The following is a 12,616-nucleotide window of genomic DNA, read 5'->3' as shown; positions in this document are numbered from 1 at the left end:
GCAATAACAAATATTTTAATACAGATACAGTGTGGTAAACAAAGTAAGTTTTTAACAATTATCACTGCACCATAATTAAGCCTCACATGTGATGGATCAGTTTTGCTGACTCTAATTTTTTAGGATTATTTTATCCCCTGTTGAAGACTTATTTTTCTCTTATACAGGACAGATTTCCATCTGGAGATTTAGGCAGATTATGAAGACCTTCAAAATAGTTTCTCTCTGGTAGAGAAGGGGATGAAATTTCACTTATCTAAGATTAGAATTGGCTGCTAAGTCAAGTCCATCAACATAATCTACATTTCTATTTACTTTGTAAAGGAAACTCTTGTCTCTTCCTAAGCAGTAAATCTGACATACTATATTTGGAGGCTGTGGAGAAGTGATCCTAGAAGACTACAGAAGAGGTGACATCTATGGAAACCCTTAGAGCCTTAAACTGAAATTAGAGCTTGGATATTCCAGAGGTGCTACTCTAGGCTGTGGTGCGCAAAAGCCTAAAGACTAAGGCAAAGGACAACCTAGTTGGCTGATGCACAGAGTACACATATACAAGGCAACTCCTTTTACCTCAGCAAAGTGTCACAACTTAATTCAACCTACACTTACCTTAAAAACTACTTTAAAAAGCAGACTATCTGGGGCCAACATTGTAGCATAGTAGGTTAAGCCTCACCTCAGGCACAAGTATCCCATTTGGGCACCCATTCAAGTCCCAGCTGCTCCACTTTCAACTTCCTTGCTGATGACCTGGGAAAGCCCTGGAAGATGGACCAAGTGCTTGGGCCCCTGCACCGCTGTGGGAGACCCAGAGGAAGCTCTTAGCTCCTGGCTTCGGATTGGCCAAGCTCCAGCCACAGTGGCCGTTTGGGGAGTGAACCAGCGGATGGAAGATCTCTGTCTGTAACTCTGTAAATCTCTTAAAAAAAAAGGGGGGGGGGGGGAGGCAGACTATTTCTAGTTGAAAAATGTCTCTATAGAAATCTCTCGAATACACTACAGACTGTTAGCCTAGAAGAGAAAGTAACTACTATAGAAACCTAGAATCAGACATGGGGATTCAGTCTCACTTCCCAAAGACCTGAAAGTTTGTTGAGGACAAGGTCAGATAGTTGGTTGCAGCTTACATTCGCTGGAACATCTGGCAATAGATACTTTAGCCCTATATTCCATACTCTACAGGGCTATGAAAGGGAGTTGGATTTAAAGATGCTTCATTACTTACAGTCAGTTTTTAAAATATTTCTGGCACTACAAGGTGCAATAGATTGAAGTATATCTTCCAACAAAGGCATCTCTAAGTTCTAAAACCTAGTACTTGGCTTTTTAGCTTTTCTTTTCAATACTTCATTTTTTTTAAAAAAATTCTTTTATTTAGTTGAAAGGCAGAGTTACAGGGCGAGAGGGAGAGACAGGGAGAGAGTGAGATCTTCCATCTGCTGGTTCACTACCCAAGTGGCCAGGACCTAGCCAGGCCAAATCAAGAGTCTGAAACTCCATCTGGGTCTCCCACATGGGTGTAGGGGTCCAGGGAATTGGGCTATCTTCCATTGCTTCCCCAAGAGCCTTAGCAAGGAGCTGGATCAGAAGTGGAGCAGTTGAGATTCAAACTACTGCCCATATGGGATGCAGGCAGCTGCTTAACCCACTGAGCCACAAAGCCGACTCCACACCTGGTACTTGTAAATGTGATCTTACTTGAAAATAGGGGGGCCAGTGCTGCAGTGTAAAGGGTAAAGTCGCCACCTGCAATCAGTGCTGGCATCCCACATGGGCACTAGTTTGAATCCTGGCTGCTCCACTTCCGATCCAACTCTCTGCTATAGCCTGGGAAAGCAATAGAAGATGGCCCAGGTCCTTGGGCCCATGCACCCACGTGGGAGACCCGGAAGAAGCTCCTGGATCCTGGCTCCTGGCTTCAGATCAGCCCAGCTCTGGCAGTTGCAGCTATTTGGGGAGTGAACCAGTGGATGGAAGACTTCCTTCCTCCCTCCCTCCTTGCCTCTGTCTCTCTCTGTAACTCTGCCTTTCAAATAAATAAATAAATCTTAAAAAAAAAAAAGAAAGAAAGAAAGAAAGAAAAGAAATAGGGCCTTTACAAACTAATTAAGTGAAAGGATCTCCAAATGAGATCATCCTGAATTTAAGATGGGCCTTAAATCCATTATCTTTGTATGAAAAAGAACAGGCAGATTTGACATACACAAGGAAGAACCTGTGAACATGGAGGAACAGGTTGGAGTTATGCTGCCACAAGCCAAGAAATGCTAGAAGCCACCAAAAACTGGAAGAGGAAGGATTCTCCCCTAGAGCTGTGAAGAGAGTATGGTGCTGCCATAGTAGATTCCAGAACTATGAAAGAATAAATTTGTTTAGGCCACCAAATTTGCCGTAAGTTCCTGTAGCATCACTAAGAATACAATACAGTGACTTCAGCAATAACATTGCTTTGGTCTGATGCCATTTGGAAAAACTATAGCTTAATGCTGAGAAACTGCAGCTCCCATTTTTATGGCCTGCTCAGGCTATTTCTGCACAGCTTTCTTGAAAATACATGCAATCTAGTGAAAAAGCCCAGAATATAACTAAGCTATGTAAATGTGCTCTTTATTGTTACATAATACACTTCATCCATGGTACATTAGACCTGTTCAGATCACATTAAAACAGTGCTATCTGCCTCAGTCATTTTTCTCTCCAAAGTCAGAAGTGAGCAAGTATATCTCTGTGAGAAGACTTGTACTTCCAAGTACCACAAAGTCACTTAGAATAGATCAGTACAGTCATTTGAGCAGTCATTTGCCCTGTTAGGTTATTGCTCTTCATCTTTATTACACAAATTTGTAGGCCTTCTTTATGACCATTTCCAAAAAATAAAATCAATAAACATTAAAAAAATTTTACTAGTATCATCCATACATACATTTAAGTGGGTTTTTAAAATCTATTACTATTGCTGGGCACAGCAATTTTTTAAAAAGGCATTCTCAACGTATGCCAGCATCATTGATTATGACAAACAATAAACAGCAACAACAAAAATTCAAATTAACTTCAAGCTCCATTAGAAACAGAAGGAAATATAATCAATGTCTACCAAATGCAAGATGACAATCTATACATGGGAAAATGCCTTTGCAAGCTTAGAAGTAATGCAAACAATGGACAGTACAACATCCTGGACAATATCTATCAAACGATGCATCAGCAGTTCCTTTAATGAACAGTACTTTAAGGTTCTTATAAATTGACATAATAATTTCATGCTGACTGATACTTGGCACATGGTATTAGGGTACACACTTATCTCAAAAAAAAAGTGCAATGGTTGAAAAACAAAAGCTCATATACAAAAAGACCATCAGATTTATGGCATATGAATTCTATCTCCATAAAACTATTTAAATAAATGGGAAAAAAAGACCATCAGATAGTACATCTGGCTTTTCTACAAATAACTGAAAGAGTTCTTCTTGGATAACCAATATATTACAAAAAGAATAAAAATGAAGGCCACTCCATACTTTTTTTTTTTGGACAGGTAAAGTTAGAGAGAGAGAGACAGAGAAAAAGGTCTTCCTTCCATTGGTTCAATACCCAAATGGCCGCTACGGCCGGTGCGCTGCGCTGATCCAAAGCTAGGAGCCAGGTGCTTCCCCATGGTCTCCAATGTGGTTGCAGGGCCCAAGCAATTGGGGTATCCTCCACTTCCTTCCCGGGCCACAGCAGAGAGCTGGACTGGAAGAGAAGCAACCAGGACAGAATCTGGCGCCCCAACTGGGTCTAGAACCCGGGGTGCCAGCACCACAGGCAGAGGATTAGCCAAGTGAGCCGCAGCACCGGCTCGATTTTATTTCTTTATTTGAAAGGCAGAGAGAGGCAGAGTTACAGACAGAGAGAAAGGTCTTCTATCCTCTGGTTCACTCCCCAAATGGCCGCAATGGCCAGGCCTGGGCCAATTCGAAGCCAGAAGTCAGGTGCTTCCTCTGGTCTCCCTCGTGTGTGCAGAGGCCCAAGCACTTGGGCCATCTTCCACCGCTTTCCCAGGCCATAAGCAGAGAGCTGGTTTGGAAGACGAGCAACCAGCACATGAACTGGCGCCCATATGGGATGCTGGCGCTGCAGGCACAGGCTTAGCCTACTGCACCACAGTGTCGCACCCCCCCCCCTTTAAGATTTATTTATTTTACTATTTGAAAGGCTACATTACAGAGAAAGAGGAAGAGACAAATAGAATGATCTTCCATTCACTGGTTCATTTTCCTCAAATGGCCCTAACAAGACAGGGCTGGACCAGGCTTACTCAAGGAGCCTAGAGCTCTATCCAGGTCTCTTATGTGAGTAGCAGAGGTCCAAACACTTGGGCTATTGTCTGCTGCTTTCCCTAGTGCATTAGCAGGACGCTGGATTGGAAGTGGAGTGACCAAGACTCAAAATATGAGTCTTGGTCATATTTTGAGATGCCAGTGTCACAAGCAGTGGCTTAATCCAGCTGCTCCACTTTTTTTTTTTTTTTTTTTTTTGACAGGCAGAGTGGACAGTGAGAGAGAGAGTCAGAGAGAAAGGTCTTCCTTTTGTCGCTGGTTCACCCTCCAATGGCCGCCACGGCTGGTGCACTGCGGCCGGCGCACCGCGCTGATCCGATGGCAGGAGCCAGGTACTTCTCCTGGTCTCCCATGGGGTGCAGGGCCCAAGCACTTGGGCCATCCTCCACTGCATTCCCTGGCCACAGCAGGGAGCTGGCCTGGAAGAGGGGCAACCGGGACAGAATCCGGCGCCCCAACCGGACTAGAACCCGGGGTGCTGGCGCTGCAAGGCGGAGGATTAGCCTAGTGAGCCGCGGTGCCAGCCATGCTCCACTTCCAATCCAGCTCTCTGCTAATGTGCCTGGGAGAGCAGTGGAAGACAGCCCAAGTGCTTTAGCCCCTATACCCACATGGAAGACCCAGAGGAAGCGCTGGACTCCTGGCTTTAGCATGGCCCAGCCTCAGACATTGTGACCATTTGGGGAGTGAACCAGAAGATGGAAGATCCCTTTCTGTCTATCCTCCTCTAACTCTGCCTTTCAAGTAAAATAAAAAATAAAAATAAAAAAAAAAACTTTAAAAACTTATCTTTGATGTAACTGGACATGCATTGCTAGAAAATTATCTAATAGGGGTATTCAAAGAAGGATGTTTTTGCATTAAATAGAATGTTAGAAGGAATGATCATTATGAATCAATACATTTATAAATGTTGATATCTCAAGGTAAAAAATGGAATATCACATCAGTGGAAATGCATGAAGTACATTAACTGATGTTGCTGAGTTCTCCAATCAGGAATTCTTGTAAAAATGCCAGAAAAAAATTACAAAGCCATTAAGTTTTTCAAATAAAGAACCTCTTTGGTATTTTCAACATTAAAAGCACACAAACTTTTAACCAGTGCCATTTGTTTTCACACTATTAGATTAAGCATGCTCCCAAAATATATGGTGATTATTTAAATTAGTGGAGCTCCATCTCATCCCTGTTTTAAGTATTTATTTATAAAGTATCAAGCACACAATGGAAGATGTGGCTGAAACTTAGCAAAAAAAAAAAAAAGTTAAGCATGCATGCGATTTTAAGATTACATGGATGGGGCTGGCACTGTGGTGTAGTGAGCTAAGCCTCCTCCTACAGCACCAGCATCTCATATGTAAGTGCTGGTTCATGTCCCAGCTGCTCCTCTTCCGATCCAACTCTCTGCTATGACCTAGGAAAGCAGCAGCAGATGGCCCAAGAGCTTGGACCCCTGCGTCTGCGTGGGAGACCCAGAAGTTCCTGGCTCCTGGCTTCAGATATGCCCAGCTTTGGCCACTGTAGCCATTTGGGAGTGAACCTGTGGATGGAAGACCTCTCTCTCTCTGTCCCTCCCTGTCTGTAACTCTGCCTCTCAAATAAATAAATAAAATTTTAAAAAAACGGGGGGGGGGGGGGGGGAACCAGCACTATGGCATAGTGGGTAAGACCGCCGCCTGCAGTGCCCCAACTGCTCCATTTCTGATCAAGCGCTCTGCTATGGCCTGGGAAAGTAGCAGCAGATGGCCCAAGTGCTTGGGCCTCTGCACCCATGTGGGAGATCCAGAGGAAGCTCCTGGCTCCTGGCTCCTGGCTTCAGATCAGCCCAGTTCTTGGCCATTGCAGCCATGTGGGGAGTGAACCAGCAGATGGAATCTCTTTCTCTCTCTGCCTCTGCTTCTCTATAGCTCTGCCTTTCAAATAAATGAATAAATCTTTAAAAAAAATTACATGGAAATGAAAATGCATCTATAGAGGTTGGCACTGTGGCATAGTGGGTAAAGTCGCTGCCTGCAGTGACAGCATCCCATATGGGTACTGGTTCGAGTCCTGGATGCTCCACTTCCAATCCAGCTCTCGCTATGGCCTGGGAAAGTAGTAGAAGATGGCCCAAGTCCTTGGGCCCCTGCACCTGTGTGGGAGACCTGGAAGAAACTCCTGGCTCCTGGTTTTGGACAAGTGCAACTCCCGCCGTTGTGGGCAACTAGGGAATGAACCAGTGAATGGAAGACCTCTCTCTCTCTCTCTCTCTTTCTCTCTGCCTCTCCTTCTCTCTGTGTGTAACTATGACTTTCAAATAAATAAATAAGTCTTTAAAAAAAAAAGAAAATGCATCTATAAGTTGATACACAAATATGATTTAGCAATATAGCTACAAAAAAGCTAGTATATTCCATACTTTTAAAACATATCAATGACAGAAAAAGCTATGAATATCTATAGTTATTTTCTTAATTGGAATAAATGAGTAGAAATGTAGCAAATTAGATGGCCTGAAACAGTTCCTGCGAAGGGTAATGGGGTAGCAAATAACAACACAATTATTGCCTGTTTTTACTAGGATTTGCCTCTACAAGATCTGCATCTTTCATTTGGAAGGTAAATCAATGATAAAAATGGTGCCCGCCACTCTCCCTCCATTCTGACGCAAATGCAGTGTTCTAATTGCTCAAAACTAAATGGACCACAAGTTTTATCTTAACAATTTTATGTGAGCCTCTGATTAGATTAAAGTGGTTCTCAGTTGCTGGCAGCATGTTTGGTTAAATGAAGTGCTCTATTAGACCACTTTCTCACGCCACTAACGCAGCCAAACACTTCCTGGAAATCACTGAGTAATTTTCAGTAACTGGAACGTAAAGCTTTCCCCAGATCTTTGCCAACCAACACAAGCAAGATATAGAAAAAAAATGTCGAAGATGAATAGCAAAATTATTTTTGACCTAGTAAAGAAAGCAAGAGAAACTTTACAACTAATGTCTCTGTGTCTTGGATTAAGCCCAAGGAAGGAAGAGAAACCAGTTCTTGTAATTACAATAATCTAAAATGGAATGCCTTCTTAAATACAACCATGCAAAGCACTCAAAATAACCTAATGTTCCCCTACTACACTTCCCAAGCTGAGTCTCCCACTCTCTTAATATCTGAGCAAGACGAAAATTCATGAGGAAAATGAAACTAACAAGGACAACTGGGATTCCTAAATCAGCTATCAATGAAGGGCCAGGGCCTTCGGCCTGGGCTCCTGCCCAGGCTTCCGCCTGTACCTGAAAGCCCCTACCTGAATGTCTGTGTCCTTCACAGGTTCAAGAGGCTCAAAAGTCGTGGCCGCACTCAGACTCTCCAATCGCTGGGAGATGTGAGATATGTCAAGTCCCCGAGACCCAAGAAGAACTGACCTATATGAGAAAGAAGAGCAGGGAGACAAAAGTGAGGGGAAAAAGCAGCATTAGGACATCTAATATGCTGGTCAGTATTTTTTATTCAAAACTTTCTATTTGCTGTCCACTTTTATATGGGAACAAATATGGCACTGCATTTGGTAGTAGGAGAAATCCGAGTTCTTATCATGCCTTTACTAGAGTGGGGGCCTTGTCTAGGATAAAATGGTAATGATATCACAGGCTAGACTGACGCAAACACTTCCAAGAAAGCTATGAGGCAGATGCTATCATTCATCCCCATATCACAGACAGGGGAATGACAGCACCAAAAAGTGTCACTCAGGTCAACTAGTTATAGGTCAAAAACTCTTAACCATGCTATGCTTAAAGTTTCTGTAAAGACAGATACAGTAAACCACAACATTTTAGAAGTTTCAGGAATAACTCAGTCCAAACTTCATTCATTTATCCAGGAAACTGAAGGTCCAGGGTGAACACTGATTTACAAGGGCAATGAAACCAGAATTCAAGGTCAGTTCTCCATAATCTCTCTTCAAAGCCAAATGTCATGCCCAATACATGTTCAAGAACCTTCTCTGCTACTCACTCCAGTAATATAAAAGGCTGTTATCTGGCTGATAAATGTTTTTGAAGAAAAATGGGAATAAGTTTATTACCTCTCGTCTGGGGCAACAGAACATTGGCAGAGAAAAAAATAGATTTTTATTAATACCCAGAACATTCTCTCTAAGAAAAAACCTGGGAGAATTAGATTATCTTTTTAGATTGTTGGTTTTTTTTAATCGTGATTTAGTATCAAAAAATTCCACTGACAGTGTATGTTCACACTGCCTGGCTTAGAAGAAACTAGAGCATTAGGCAGCACATGTAACTCCAATACCCGTGGGTGTATTTTCAATCCTGAACAGACTTACAGAAGAGAAAGGATTTCCTGTATTCTATTCTAATAAATACAACAGCAGTAAGGAGTGTTCACCCAGAGGGTTTCTCCCTCCCATAGATATTTGTCTCCTTCAGGTCAACTATGATGCCAGCCTTGGGGTTACTATAACAGATAGAGACAGACCATCTTGCATCTCTTTTCTATCAACCATTAACAGCAGGGGCCAGCACTGTGGCGTTAGCGGGTAAAGCCGCCACCTGCAGTGGGGGCATCCCATATGGAAGCCGGTTCGAGACCCAGCTGCTCCACTTCCAATCCAGCTCCCTGCTATGGCCTGGGAATGCAGAAGAAGATGGCCCAAGTCCTTTGGCCCCTGCACCTGCGTGGGAGACCCGGAAGAAGCTCCTGGCTCCTGGCTTTGGATCGGTGCAGCTCCAGCCATTGTGGCCATCTAGGGAGTGAACCAGCGGATGGAAGACCTCGCTCTCTCTCTCACTCTCTCTCTCTGCCTCTCCTTCTCTCTCTGTGTGTAATTCTTTCAAGTAAATAAATACATCTTTAAAAAAAAAAACACACACACACTAACAGCAAATTGTCTAACACAATGGGTTTCAATCCTGGCTGCACATTAGAATCACCAATGCAGCTTTCTTCTCAATAATTCTGATTAGTCTCAAGTAAAGCCTGGGGCATGGGTGACAGTATAGTGCCCTCCCTCCTTCTCTCACAACAGCTAACACATTAATGAACACACTATGAAACTCACCATTTAATGTGCATGGTTCAGTGATTTTTGTGTATTCACAGAGGTGTAAAACTACCACCACAATCAATTTTAGGATATTTTCATCTGCCCAGAAAGAAACCCTTGGCCATGAGTAGTGATTCCCCATTTCATCTTGCCCCACCCCCCCACAACCTAGCAACCACTAATCTACTGTCTGTACATTAGCCTATTTTAGATATTGCATATAAATGGAATCACACGTTATACAGTGTTTTGTGACCGGTTTCTTTCATTTAGCATAATGCTTTCAAGTTCATCCATGTCTGACGATGTATTAATACTTCACTCCTTCTTATTGACAATAGTATTCCACTATATGGACAAAGCACATTTTATTTATCCATTCACCAGTTCATGAACTTTTGGGCTGTTTCAACTTTCTGGCTATTATATTTTCATCTCTTGAGTATATACGTAAGAGCAGAACTGCTGGATCATATGGTAACTCTACATTAAATATTTGAGAAACTGCTGTCTGTTTTCAAAAGCAGCTATACCCTTTAACATTCCCACCATTCCTAGCAAAGTACAAGGACTCCCCATTTTTTCCATGTCCTTGGCAATACTTGTTATCTTTTTAATTATAGCTATATTAGTGGAGCTCCTCTTTTTACATTATTGCAGAAGAAAATTTCAAATGCAAAGTTAAAATGGGCCTCCTTTGGAAGAAGCTCCTGGCTCCTGGCTTCAGATTGGCGCAGTTCCAGCCATTGCGGCCAATTGGGGAGTGAACCAGCGGATGGAAGACCTCTCTCTCTCTCTCCTTCTCTCCCCCTCTCTCTGCCTCTCCTCTCTCTGTGTAACTCTGACTTTCAAATAAATAAATAAATCTTTTTTAAAAAAATGGGTCTCCTTGTACCCATCAACCAGCTTCAGCAATTCCAATGTCATACCCTGCTTCATCTACACCCCTACCTATTTTCTTGTATCACCCATAGTGTTTTATTTTAAAGATTCATTTATTTGAAAGGCAGAACAACAGACAAGGAGGGACACACAGCTCCTCTGGTTCACACCCCAAATGGCCACAACAGCCAAGGATGAGCCAGGCCAAAGCCAGGAGACTGGACTTCCATCCAGGCCTCCATGTGGATGGCAGGAGGCAAAGGATTTGGGTCATCTTCCGCTGCTTTTTAGGCGCATTATCAGGGAGCTGGATCAGAAGCACAGCAGCTAGGACTCGAACCAGCGCTCGGATATGGGATGCCAGTGGTGCAGGCAGCAGTTTAATCCATGGCACCATAATGCCGGATCCCAACCCAGATTATTTAAAACATATCCAAGATATTCTAGGGCTGGTGCTGTGGCACAGCAGGTTAAGTCTCAGTCTGCAGTGCCAGGTCTGCAGCACTGGCATCCCTTATGGACATCGGTTCAAGTCCCAGTTGCTCTGCTTCCAATTCAGCTCCCTACTAATGTGCCTGGGAAAGCAGTGGAAGATGGGCCAAGTATATGGGCCACTATACTACCGTGGGAGACTCAGATGAAGTTCCTGGCTCCTGGCTTTGGCCTGGCCCAGCCCTGGCATTGTAGCCATCTGGGAAGTGAACTAATGGATGGAAGGATGTTTCTCCTTCTCTCTCTGTGACTCTGCCTTTCAAAAAAAATAAAAATAAATAAGCCTCTTTAAAAAAAAAAAGAGAGAGATTCCCAACTATTTCATAATTTTAAAATTTGTGTTTGAATGGGATCCAAATAACGTCTTTACTTGTGAACAACTGATATGCCTCATAAAGCTGTTTTAGTCCATAGGTTGCCCCTCTATCTTACTTTTTTTTCTTATCATTTTTTGTAAAGATTCTGGTTTGTCTTATAGAGCAGTGTTACTCAAACTTTAAATGTGCCTATGAATCACCCCCAGAAGCTTGTTAAAATGCAGATTCTGACTCACTTGTCTGGGATGGAGCCTGAGATTCCCCATTTCTGAAAAGCTCAGCTGCTGCTGCTGCTACTGCTGTTAATCCACAGACCACACTCAAAGTAGCAAGGATGAAACTTTCCACAGAACAGGTCCTATTGACTGAATGCCTATGATGTCATTTAACACATTCATGTATCCTGTGTTTTTTCTGTAAATCAAAAGTAAACTCTAACAACGCCCCATGACAGCAGAGTACCTAATCACCCCATGTCAACAGGAAGTAGCTCTAAAGACAGATCATAGTCCCTCTACCCTTCTTGGACTTTTGGGGCTAATGTAATCCCATACAACTCTTGTTTTATAAAAAACAAAAGGGGGGAATGTTAGTAAAACAGTGGAGTCTTATCTATGGCACGATCTACACCCGACACCATCCTAGGCTCTAGCCCCTGCAGCCATTGCTGGAAGCCAGGTGACCCCATGGCCCAACCACTGGTGTCAGCCCCACCCCCATCCTAATGATTCTCTGCTCCTACTTCCCTGCCCGCCCCCAACCCCAGCAAAGTTTTACGAGGGCATGTTCCTGAATATGTGGCTCTCTTTCTCTCTATCTCTTGATATCTCTCTCTCTCTCTCTCTCTCTTATGCTCTCCTTCTCCCTCTTTTCCTTTTTTGCCCCTTCCCTCCGGTCTGTTGGGTTTCCCCCGACAAACCCTTTCCCTTAAAAAAAAAAAATTAAACTTTAGGGGCTGGCACTATGATGTAGTGGGTTAGGCCACTACTTGTGCTACCAGCATCCCATATGGGTGCTGGAGTCCCAGTTGCTCCACTACAGATCCAGCTCCCTGCTGATGCACCTGAGAAAGCAACAGAAAATGGCCCAAGTACTCAGGCCCCTGCCAGTATTCCCTCCCAGATGGAGACCTGGATTCGGCATGGCATAGCCCTGGTTGTTGCAGCCATATGGATAGTGAACCAGCAGACAGAAGATCTCTCTTTCTCTCTGCCTTTCAAATAAATAAAATAACTTTTTTTAAATAAATACTAAATATCTGATTAATGTTAGCCTACTTCATGCTTTCAGCAAGAAAGAATTCTATTTGGAATGCCTGTAGACATTAACAGTCACTGCACAGACCTATATTAATTCCTTAGAGGTTGCAAAATGGTAGCATTCCATCTTTATCAGCTAGAATACTTCCATTCAGAGAAACTCCTTTCATCAGCTACATGACGACCTTGAATAATAAGATGATTTGTGGCCAGTGCTGTGGCGTAGTGGGTAAAGCCAATGTCTGCAGTGCCGGCATCCCATATGGGCGATGGTTCAGCCCCAGCTGTTCCTCTTCC

At 43.3% G+C, this 12,616-nt stretch overlaps 1 protein-coding gene across 1 annotated transcript in view; it reads right to left on the bottom strand.

Annotated features, from left to right (window-relative positions):
* NUP93 (nucleoporin 93) overlaps window positions 1–12,616 on the bottom strand; it is a 120,838-nt gene that overhangs the window by 79,431 nt on the left and 28,791 nt on the right. Inside the window, exon 3 of the mRNA XM_008257320.4 lies at window positions 7,612–7,729. Within this exon, the coding sequence (XP_008255542.1) occupies window positions 7,612–7,729 (118 nt within the window). The remainder of the gene's footprint in view (window positions 1–7,611; window positions 7,730–12,616) is intronic.

The sequence above is a fragment of the Oryctolagus cuniculus genome, chromosome 18, assembly GCF_964237555.1.
Source record: "Oryctolagus cuniculus chromosome 18, mOryCun1.1, whole genome shotgun sequence".
Lineage (NCBI taxonomy): Eukaryota > Metazoa > Chordata > Mammalia > Lagomorpha > Leporidae > Oryctolagus > Oryctolagus cuniculus.
This window is presented reverse-complemented; position numbering and strand designations above follow the sequence as displayed.